Genomic DNA, 12,718 nt, shown 5'->3' with positions numbered 1-12,718 from the left:
TCTAACCAAAGAGTCTGACTAAAATTTTCCTCACATCTTCTCTTTTCTCTCAACTTCTATGTCGGCCGAATACCATAATGCCGGCAGACAATAATATTTTCTGCAATGCAATAAAAAATGTTCCACCGTAAGTGGAACACGGCACATATCACACCCCGGCTGAGGCTCGCCACGTAGGAGATGGCCATGTGTCAGTTGACAGTAGCCAATCTTCAATCCTCAACCGGGTTAGAAAAACCTCCTCGTGTCGTGACGCTCTTGTGGACGAATCCCAAACTCGAACAGTATTCTTTATATTTCGTAATTTGTTTCCCTCTTGTGCAGACCATTCTCCTTGCCATTACCACCATTCAGCTTAGCATATGCAGTGTCCAAGATATTTAACTGAGTGTAAAACCAATCATGAACACAATTAACAAAAATAAATCTTCCGCAATCATCATAAAAAAGAAACTATCATCAATCACAATTATTAAACAAATACACATTATAGCAATTTGTACACAATATGAAATGCAAAATAACAAATGCTAACTCATGTTACAAGAGTCTTCTTTATTTAAAACCCTTTACAGGACATATTTTCACAACTGAGTTATGCGCACCAGTACATGGCCAAATATAAGTTTTATTGAACTATATTGCTTCGAGTTCCAAAAGTCACTAAATTTCATGCAAAAGGCTTACTGAAATCACTGTTAGGTTCAAAATCCCCTCTATCCACCACTAGTTACTTTCAAAATCCTTTCATTTGTGAAACTGGATATAGGGGATCTTGAATAATACATTTACTCACTTGTCAGACAAAACATTAAGTTGAAACTTGTAGAGTATCTGCTGCATGTTCCTCCAATGCTTAAAGACAAGTACAGTATCTGTACTCACCCAGCTGCTTACACCACGTCCTCTGTCTACAAGTCACTGAATTACCGACAAGCAGTGATTGTATCGCTGAGGAAGGGGCGGTCACAGAAGACGAATAACATACAATACAGTAGGCCTATGTACAAACGTATTAAATGACCTTTGATTGGCTAATAGTTTTTACACCCATTTATGAAAAACGAAGGGCCTCCACTGTACTAGTAAGTTTCAAAATGACAACAAGCAACTGACAGAACGTAACGATCACCTAACTGTTACATTGTTCCGAAATTAGTTGTTTGAAAAATCCCAGACCATAATGCAACTGGAACCATGACAGCTGTTGTAGTCGAGTACATGTGCAGTAATTTATAAGAACAAACTACAAAATATAATAAGTTTATTATTGCATTATTTTTTCTGTTAAATAAACGATATCAATACTAAACAATATTAATCTGTATTAAAGTTCCAACATTTTATTTTTAACCAATGAGGTTAGTTGGACTACATTTGCAATATTATGTTATACAAAACTTATAACACAATACTATATCGTACACTTCTGTCAGTGGGACTGGTCGTCTGTCAGTTGTTTTGTGATGTCTCAGGGGCAGTGCCGGATTTAGGCCTAGGCAACCCAGGTAGTTGACTAAGGCGGCAATTTCCAGAGTGGCGGCATTTTCTCATTTTTTTTTACTGTGAAATTTGTTTTTAAACCACTTGTTGATAAATCTTTTCTAAAATTTGTTCTTGAACACCTTGCGGGAGTCAGATATTGTTTCGTTATCACATTGACGCGGTCGCGGCATGAGTAAAAGGAAAATGTGCAGCTGCATAATGATACTGTAATGCCAGTATCACATTATTATAATATGAAACTGCTTAAATTTAACTGCTTATATAAACGAGTTTATAGTTTTATAATTTTTTCTCACTGGATAAATAACTTAACAATGACTTAGGACTATAACAGACACAATATTCTTACAATTGGGAATGGTACTGACTCTAGTTGCAATATAAATCGCAAAAAATATGAAGTTGACTATTCTTCGGAGTGACAGTTTAATCACTGAAACAAAGCCTGCAAATGCATTGGAGTTAAAAGTCCTGTGCTCTCCCCAACTTACAGAACTGTGAACAAGTTAAATGCATGGAGAACACTTTGGCTGGAACACTTTACATTTATATAATTTCCACTTCTAAGTCGAATGCTACAAACAGTGGAAAACCATAATTCTTACACAATTTAACATTAGCACTGTGCTTTATACAAGATCTCTACGATATCTAGGTTACCGTTCTTTCCTGCAACGGACAATGGGTTATCACCATTCTCGTTACATGCATTGACATCAGCTCCTTTATCCATCAGGAGTCTCACAACATCCACATTTCCTTGTCTCGCAGCAGTGAATATTGGACTCTCACCATAAGTGTTACATACATTAACATCAGCGCCTTTATCCCTTAGGAGTCTCACAATATCCACATTTCCTCGTTTCACAGCAGTGAATATTGGAGTCTCACCATAAATGTTACATACATTAACATCAGCGCCTTTATCCATTAGGAGTGTCATAACATCCACATTACCATCTTTCACAGCAGCGAATATTGGACTTCTACCAGACTCGTTACATGCATTAACATCAGCATCTTCATCCATTAGGAGTCGCAGAATATCTAAATTTCCTTGTTCCACAGCAGTGAATATTGGACTCTCACCATACAAGTTACATGCATTAACATCAGCGCCATTATCCACTAGGAATCGCATAACATCCACATTTCCTCGTTCCACAGCAAGGAATATTGGACTCTCATCATAAATGTTACATGCATTAACATCAGCGCCTTTATCCATTAGGAATCTCACAATATCCAAATTACCTCGTTTCGCAGCAGCGAATATTGGACTGTTACCACAATTGTTACGTGCATTAACATCGGCACCTTCATCCAATATGTATTTCAGAACATCCACATTATCCCCTTCCACTGCAGCGAATATTGGACTTTCACCAGACTTGCATGCATTAACATCAGCGCTTTTACCCATTAGGAATTTCAGAACATCCACATTATATCGTTTCGCAGTAGTGAATATTGAACTTTTACCTTTCTTGTTATATGCATTAACATCGAGACCTTCATCGATTAGGAATCTCACCATATGGAATTTAGCTCTTTGTGTAGCAACAAATATTGTACTGTCACTATTCTTGTTACATGCATCAACATCAGCGCCTTTATCCATCAGGAATCTCATCATATCCACATTACCTCCTTCCACTGCAATGAATATTGCACTGATACCATCCTTGTTACAGGCATTAACATCAGCGCCTTTATCCATTAGGAATCTCACCATATCCATATTACCTCGTTGCATTGCAGCATATATTGCACTTTCACCATTCTGGTCACATGCATTAATATCAGCGCCTTTATCCATTAGGAGTTTCACAACAACCAAATTATCTCGTTCCACAGCAGCGCGTAATGGACTTTCACCATTCTTGTTACATGCATTAACATCAGCACCTTTATCCAATAGGAGTTTCACAACATCCACATTATCTCGTTTCACAGCAGCAGCAGCAGCAGCGAGTATTGGACTTTCACCATTCTTGTTACATGCATTAACGTCAGCGCCTTTATCCAACAGGAGTTTCACAACATCCACATTATCTAGTTTCGCAGCAGCAAGTATTGGACTTTCACCATTCTTGTTACATGCATTAACATCAGCGCCTTTATCCAATAGGAGTTGCACAACATCCACATTATCTCGTTTCGCAGCAGCAGCGAGTATTGGACTTTCACCATTCTTGTTACATGCATTAACGTCAGCGCCTTTATCCAACACGAGTTTCACAACATCCACATTATCTCGTTTCACAGCAGCAAGTATTGGACTTTCACCATTCTTGTTACATGCATTAACATCAGCGCCTTTATCCAACAGGAGCTTCACGACAACCAAATTATCTCGTTCCGCAGCAACGCGTATTGGACTTTCACCATTCTTGTTACATGCATTAACATCAACGCCTTTATCCATTAGGAGTTTCACAACATACAGATTACCTTGTTCCACAGCAGCTGATATTGGACTGTCACCATTATTGTTACATGCATTAACATCAGCGTCATTTTCTATTAAGAACTGCACAACATTCACATGGCAACCAGTAATTGTATAATACAAAGGAGTTAATTTCCACGAATCGTATATATTAACATCTGCACCTTTCTCAACTAGCAAGCTCACCATTTCTAGCTCACCTTTGTAAGCAGCCCAATGCAAAGGTGTTTTGTAATCAGAGTCTTTTGTTTCTAAACGCATTTTGACAGTAATTGCCGAAGTCTCCTCTGTTTCTAGGTGACGTTGGGGAAGAGCCCACGCCAGAGTGCTTTCGTTTATAAATCCTTGTGTTTCTTCAGCCTCGAGCAAAAATTCGACCAGCTTCATTTGTCCCGCAGAAGATGCTATGTGTAACATTGTGGCAGTAACATATCTCCCATATCCATTAACATTAACATATGTTTTAATGGGATGATTCACACATATACCACATTTAAACATCAAATTCGCAATATTTATATATCCCTGTATCGCAACACGTTCCAAAACTCTGCTCAAAAACTCTTCACTATCTTCACCCTTGATCAATCCCATAGTGAATATCATGTCGCTACTTTCTGCACGACTGCCCAACAGCATATCAACAGCTGACCACGCTTGAATCTTGTCAGCAAGTGTCAGGGGTCGCCAGTGGAACACTCCCTCTTCAGCTCTACAATCACAATGATTCTGCAATAATAGCTCTAGGATTTCACACATAACTTTATTTGGTGAAAAGTCATGACTTTCAGTGTAATTGATAACTCCCAAGTGCAAGGGTGTCCTGCCACCCTTATCCTTTTCTTTCACATCACATTCAGGGGAAGACAACAATTCGAGTACATATTCTTTGTCTTCATTTAGAATGGCAGTATGCAATTCAAATCCTTCTGCTAGAATTCTATCAAAAAATTCTCTCACGATTACGAACTCTTCTCTAAATAATATCTCTTCTATAAATTCTCTTTCATCTTTGAAATATTTTGTGAACCACTTTGCGGCAAAGAACTCTAGAAATGTTCTGTGAATGAACACTGCTGTGGAATTTACAATTTGAGCAACAATTCCAATTTTCTCATTTCCATTTCTAAATAGGTCCTGGAAACCTTCAACTCGTCTCATAACATCCTTGGAGAAATGTAGTTTGTTAAAGTCTTCAGTCTTCAGCAAGGAATGCACGGCACATGCCATATGGTCTTTCTCATATTCTTCCTTCTGCAGCTGCAGTAACCGATGCTGCACGAGATTTGTTACATCTACTCGCCCCTTTTCATAAACAAAGATATTCCACTTTCTATCCACGAATCTGTTATACAATTCCAACAAATCCAGTTTGCTGTCGAACTTCATCTCATTTGACTGACAAAAATGAGAAGCTTCACTACGAAATACTTCAGCCAGCATGAAAGTTTGCAGAGGAATTTCTGTGAATTGGCCAAGTTTGTCATTTAACGAATTCCCTGTCACTTCCAACAAATTGGTAATAAATATGTCCAAGTTATATGGACCAACATTTATATCATTCCAAAGATTAGCAAGAAAATCACGTTGATCCTGTTTTGTAAAAGGCTGCAGTTCAAACGAAAGACAGGAGAACTTTTCTTCCAGCATGTCCTTCATTAAAGAACGAGAAGTGATCCAAATCTGTTTCAATTTACATTTCATGATAAGTTGCCTTAACACGTGCACCAACTTCTCTGCATAATCTGGCCTGATCTCATCAAATCCATCTATCAGTATCACAACATTGCCACCATTATGTAACTCGTGTTTGAACAGTGACGCAGCGAAGTCACACGTGAACTTTCCTGCAAGTAACAGAAGATCAACTGCTGAATCTCCACAGTTACTCAGGTAATCTGTGTACTCATTCAGAACTACAGTGACCACCCAACATGCTGGGTCACGTCGCTTGATTTCCTGAGCTAAATTCACAACTTCTGTTGATTTTCCCATTCCAGGATGAGCCACAAGCAACTTGACCTTGTCAGACACCAGCATCATTTCCTGGAAGCTTCTGATTGAGGTCACATCCATTAAGTGAGACTTAATATAGGACACACTGCCATTTGACTCTTTCCAAATAAAACCAGTTTCTACTTTATGAAGCCAATGGACTTTTTTTAATATGTTTTTGGCATTCTCGAAATCCTCTTTTCCTCGAATTACAAAACACCGACACACACCTTCTTCAGAATGTTTTGTTTCATCAAATAGCTCTACTTCCTTCTCAGGCTGGACTATTTGCCTCAGAGTCTGCAGTGAAACTCCACTTACAACTAAGCAGTCCCGACCATCAGAAAATATTATGTTGCTCACATGTGCTCTATTAGAAAATTTACGAGGTATATAGTGTTCATATTGTTGAGGGAGTTTATCTCCAATGCTTTCACTAATTCCAGAGACCAAATGAGTTACAATTTGAGCGTTCGCTACTTCGTCGAATGTTGCGTCGTCAACTAATATGTTAAGTTTCTTGGACTCACCTTGGAAATTTATTTTGCAATTTAATACGTGTTTCTTTGATTCCTCATTCAGTTGACGAAAACGAAACTCGTCTTTGTGACTGATAGGTTTTAATTCCCACAACTTCTCACTGTCATGAATCACGACAAGGGTCTTTCCTGAACCTAAAGAGTGGACTAACTTTACTACTGTCTCATCCCAGCCATCAATTACAAGTACATCACATCCAGACCACCGACCCCACAAGGCCAACACTTCACTCATTCTATCCTCCAATACGATGGCATCTACCAGAATCTTCTTGTCAATACTTTGGTGAACTTTGAGACAAGTGAGAACGTTAGTATTCTGAACACTCAGAAATCCTCCGCCCTCTGGTAACTGGTGTCTAAATAAGTTTAACTCTCTTTCATCAAATTGCAGATTAAATTTTGCAAGCTGATCTACTTTTGCTTTATTTAAGTCATCGACATTGCACTTCACTATATTCTTCCAAAACTCAACATTTTCCGTGAGGTAAGAACCAGGGCCTTCCGTCCAGTTCGTTATATTAGTCAGAAATTTCTGGAACTGAGAATCCGTCCCCAATGCCCTAACAAGTTCAGCTCTGATTAAGAAATCAAGCTCCTTCTCACTTGCTTGTTTTGTGTATAACCTGAACTGATGGAGGAACTGGCTGAAGTCAGGCTCGTTCTTCAACTCGGGGAAGTCATTTTCAGAGAAACGTAAGCATTTTCCTCCTGTCATGAGAACATTCTGGACATCAGTATCAACAGCTTCACCTACAGCCACAACAGCATTTGTGTAAACAACAAACTGAACATTACGGAATGGACCCCACTGTTGTAGATCAGTTTTCTCTTCCCAATCCTTCTTGAGAGCGTAGTACGAACTGTAGTGCTTCTTCATTGCGAAGATTCTGCATACTGTGTACCTCTTTTCTGCTGAGGTTTGTGCCCCTAGCTTATGTTTCAACTGAACAAAAGCTGTTTTACCATCAATGCTCAGCACTAAATCATCGAACTTTCCAGCTGCAGCCATGTTGGAGGCAATATGGAAGCTCTTTCTCTCATTGATTAGTCTAAGGAAGAGAAGTCCAGCCATTTTGACTTCATACATATATCCTTCAATCCTGCAGGCTCCATCTGTCTTCTCGTAATCCTGTAAATAAACAAAACATAAGCAGTATCTGTGTTAATGCTTTAGTCTCACTACTTTGGCGTATACAGTGCCGGAAAAATTAATAGCAACTCTGTTATTTTTACCTTCAGATTAAGTTATATAATGTTTTAATGTGACGAGTGTTTAGAAAATAATACAATCTATATATTTCCTGAAAGCTTGTTTTATTTCCTTTCTAATGGTATGTAACAACTTCATTTCTGTCTGTTTACATGGCAGTCTGTGTAGCATCTGTGAATTGAAAGCACAAGATCAAAATTTAGCACTTCATGGATTAGTTTCTTATCTCGGCACTAGTACTTGGTGGGATAGTCTTTTGACCTCACAACTTCTTGATACCGTCTTGGCATGCACTCTACTAGTCATTGCAGAGTTTCCATGGGCATTGCATGCTACCAGATGCTCACAATGATCTCAATCAATTGCACTTTTGTTCGGGGTTTCCTTTCTCTTATTTTATTCTTCAAAATCATCCACTCATTTTCAATAGGATTTTTCATCTGGTGAATTGCCAGGCCAAGACAGTGCTATGACATATTCTTGCTCACGTAGGAACTCTTTCACCATTTTTGCACGATGGCAGGGTGCTGAATCGTCCTAAAAAGTGAATGGTTGTCCTGCAAACAAATCCCTTACTGATGGTAACATCTTCTCCAAAATCGTCTTGTACTTCTCTCCATTGACGGTAGATTCCAGGACATCGATATTCCCAATACCATTTTAAGAGAAACACTCCCCAAAGCATAACACTAGTAGGAAACTTCACAGTTTTACAGTACATGCTGGATTCAGTGTTTCACTTGCCTTCCGAAACACTGTACAACCCCATCACCTCTACCAATGTTGATTTTAGATTCGTCACTGAAGAGAACTTTACGTTATTACCAAGCTGGCCAGTGCTGATGTTCTTTAGCCCCTGTAAAAGTTTCATACGTTGTTTAGTGAGCATTGGCTTGTTCACTGGCTTCTTGGACACCAAATCAAATTTTCGCAATATTTTCCTTACAGTTCTAGAACAAATATTAACCCCAGAAGTTTCCTTTCAATTTTCCGTAAACTCTTACGAGTTAGCAAATCTGTCTTCCAAACATAAACGACGCAAAGCATTGTCGAATCTGGGTGAAATTTTCAGTTTTCTGCCACATTTTTGAGTTCTACTACTCATAACAGCACCCCTCTCTCGAAACTTAGCCAACTATCTCTCAATTGTACTTTTATTCACCCACACAATTTGAGCTATTGCACTATTAGTTTTGCCACATTCACTTAATGTCACTATCTGCGTAGCCTTTCTTGGTGTTATATCATATTTTTACGCGTTTTTTAATTATAATTTGTCAATCAAACTCTTTCAATCGCAAAAACACAACAGGTAATCACGAAAAATTCCTGTGAACATTCATAGGGATTATTAACAGACAAGAAGGAACAGAAGGTAGATATTAGCAACTGTATGCACTACAGAAACATGTGTGGACAATGAATAAAACTAGCAAAAGCATTTCGTGCCATTTACTGCCATCTGGCAGCACAATACACACTAACCCATAAAATGCAAAATTTTTGTATTTTGCTTTCATTTAACAAACACTACACAGATTGCCATATAAACAGCCATAAAAGAATTTGTTACATACCATTAGAAAGGAAATAAAACAAGCTTTCAGAATATATATAAATTGTTTAAATTTTTAAACACCTGTCACATTAAAACATGACATAACTTAATCTGGAGGAAAAAATAACCGAGTTGCTATTAATTTTTCCGGCACTGTACTGTATTTAATGTTATATGAAGTCATACATGTATTGCGGCTAGTAAAATTTATATATCCAACTAGTATATAATTATTTTACAATTCCTTGCAGTGTAATATTGCCTTAAATATTGAAGAGTTCGATATATTAATATAAAAATTTCCTGTCTTTGATAATCAATTCCTCCATCAGTTTGGAATTATGCGAAGTGCAGAACATTATAATAATCATGGTGCATAACAGGATGAAGTAAAACTCATCTAGGTGATGGGTCACAGTGGCATAGAAGGCAGAGTTACCATACTTTGTGTCATGAAAAAGAGAACACTTTTTCATAACTTAAAACAAATTAACATACCAATTACATTTTTATACGAAAATAAATATAGCTCCTAAAATATTATGCTTAAATATACCTTCATATTAATTTCAGACAATTGAATGAAACTTGTTGCAAATATATCTCAAAATATAGTTCAATGAAGTATATGAATAATTCTTTTTTTTTCTGTCAAATCTTATTTATTAGATGATTCTGCTTTACTCAACAATTTAGGCATTCCTTTCACATAATTGTGAAATTGTTCACAAAAATATACCAGTATTTTAAATTATATTGAGGAATTAAAATGTTATTAACAGAATAAAATGTTCGCCTGTTTCTTTCTTTGGACCACTGCATCTGCATTAGAGAAAATACTCTCGCAACATTGTCATTATGAGCTGGAATAGCGAGCCCATTTTTCATGTGCTAATTTGAAACAGAACTGATTATCAGCTTCATTTTCTTTTTCAGAAATCGTTATAGATGGCAAAAAATCGTCAAAACATTTTGTATCATCAATACTCTCTCCTTTTGAAATAACATACTACATAGCAAGTTCAAATTGTTTTCCAAATTATTGGACCATTCAGGCTCATACAATTGAATGGAGAAAATTCGTTAACTGCTCAACGAACATGTTCAAATAATTTAGGCACGAAGAAAAAAAATTGTAAAATTTATTGGCTGATGTCTGTACACACATCTTCAGAACTTCCTTCAATCAGTTTGGACAGAATATTTTTTACTTACAAAGGAAGAAATTTGGAAGCTATTCTATCTTCAATTGAAGTTCTTACATTGACAAATACTGACTACAACTCAACTACTGAAGTGTCTTATCTCTCCATTTCATCAACGGTAACTTGGAAAAGATTGCAGGAACAACACATGCGAGGGTCACCCCAAAAGTAATGCACAACATTAATTTAAAATAATATTTCTACTCTAGTCTATAGCTTTGCTATTTCCACGGAATGTAGATACATCCTTTAGAGACAAAATGTCACTTTTCCACATAATCCTCGGGACGGGGACTGCCTTACGCTACCTTGGAATGAGAGTCTGAATACCTGCACGGTAAAAGTATGGACCAACACGTCTGAGCCACTTTTCAGCAGCGTGCACGAGAGAGTTGTCATCTTCAAACCTCGTCCTGTGAAGGGATTCATTCAGTTTGCCAAAGAGATGGTAATTGTATTGCCCCATATCAGGACTGTACGGTGGATGTTTCAGTGTGGTCCATCATAGTTTTCTGATGTTGTCTGTGGTTTTGACTGACTTGTGGCCGTGCGTTGTCGTGCAATAGCAATACATCCTGCTTCTCCCGATGTGGTCGAACACGACTTAGTCGAGTTTAAAGTTTCTTGAGATTGCCACATACACAAAGCATTATACATTCTGAGCAAAAAAATATAATATAAACATGTGTCCTAATCTCATTATTTTCAGAGTTACACTAATTTGAAGTTGATAGTAAAATATCTTACTCCAGTTTGACATGGGGAAAACATATCGAATAGTTATCAAGATTTATATTTTTATTAAAGAAATTAGTGACAATTACTTATTAGTAGCCAATATATATGATCATGAAATTAGAAATATTGAACAAATTAATATTCCATACTGTAGATTACATAAAACTAGTACAAATTTTTCTGTCATGGGGATGAAATTATATAATAAGCTTCCCAGTCAATATTATAAAATACCAACCAATAGTTTCAAAACTAGAATTTATAATTGGCTTTTAATGAATCCTTTCTACTCTCTAGATGAGTTTCTTAACGTAAATTCATACGAAATTGTTTTTAATATATGAAGTTTTTTTACATTTACTTACTATCTTTCAAGGAACCCGGAGGTTCATTGCTACCCTCATATAAGCCCGCCATTGGTCCCTATCCTGAGCCAGATTAATCCAATCTCTATCATCATATCCCACCTCTCTCAAATCCATTTTAATATTATCCTCCCATATACGTCTCGGCCTCCCCAAAGATCTTTTTCCCTCCGGTGTCCCAACTAACACTCTATATGCATTTATGGATTCGCCCATACGTGCTACATGCCCTGCCGATCTCAAATGTCTGGATTTAATGTTCCTAATTATGTCAAGTGAAGAATACAATGTGTGCAGTTCTGTGCTATGTAACTTTCTCCATTCTCCTGTAACTTCATCCCTCTTAGACCCAAATATTTTCCTAAGTACCTTATTCTGAAACACCGTTAACCTATGTTCCTCTCTCGAAGTGAGAGTCCAAGTTTCACAACCATACAGAACAACCGGTAATATAACTGTTTTATAAATTCTAACTTTCAGATTTTTTGACAGTAGACTAGATGACAAAAGCTTCTCAACCGAATAATAACAGGCATTCCCCATATTTATTCTGTGTTTAATTTCCTCCCGAGTACCATTTATATTTGTTACTGTTGCTCCCAGGTATTTGAATTTTTCCACCTCTTCAAAAGATAAATTTCCAATTTTTATATTTCCACTTCGTACAATATTCTCGTCACAGTTATTTACATTTAGTTACAAATATTACATTAAGAGTGAAGTGTTTTCATTAATTTTTAGAGTATCAAAATGTTTTGTGTTTTCATTCTAATTAAAGTTTACTGTTTTCATATATGGGAAAAACATATTATATGTGTTGATCAACTTATAAACAAGATATATCCAAAGCTACACTACAAATTAGAAATTGAAAAAAACAAATTCCTAAAATTTTCTGGACATCACAATAACAACAGTAAACAACAAACACACATTCAAAGTCTGCAGAAAAGCAACAACAACACACACAACACATCCTACCACCCAACACAACACAAACAAGCTACATTCCGAACAATGGTACACAGACTACTCAACATACCAATGAACCAACATGATTACAAAGAAGAGCTAAATACAATCAAATACACAGCACAAGAAAACGGATACAACCCCAACATAATAGACAACATAAGAATACAACAGA

The 12,718-nt window shown here is 36.9% G+C and overlaps 1 protein-coding gene across 5 annotated transcripts in view; it reads right to left on the bottom strand.

The window, feature by feature from the left end:
* Nucleotides 1-473: 473 nt before the first annotated feature.
* Nucleotides 474-12,718, bottom strand: part of LOC138691752 (uncharacterized) — a 35,763-nt gene continuing 23,518 nt past the window's right edge. For all 5 annotated transcript variants that reach the window (XM_069814088.1, XM_069814092.1, XM_069814089.1 and 2 more), the window contains exon 5: nt 474-7,624. In XM_069814088.1, the coding sequence (XP_069670189.1) occupies nt 2,123-7,624 (5,502 nt within the window). In that variant the 3' untranslated portion in view covers nt 474-2,122. The remainder of the gene's footprint in view (nt 7,625-12,718) is intronic.

The sequence above is a fragment of the Periplaneta americana genome, chromosome 16 (assembly GCF_040183065.1).
Source record: "Periplaneta americana isolate PAMFEO1 chromosome 16, P.americana_PAMFEO1_priV1, whole genome shotgun sequence".
In the NCBI taxonomy this organism is placed as follows: domain Eukaryota; kingdom Metazoa; phylum Arthropoda; class Insecta; order Blattodea; family Blattidae; genus Periplaneta; species Periplaneta americana.
Note: the sequence above shows the minus strand (reverse complement) of the source record. Positions and strands in the feature narration are given on the sequence as shown.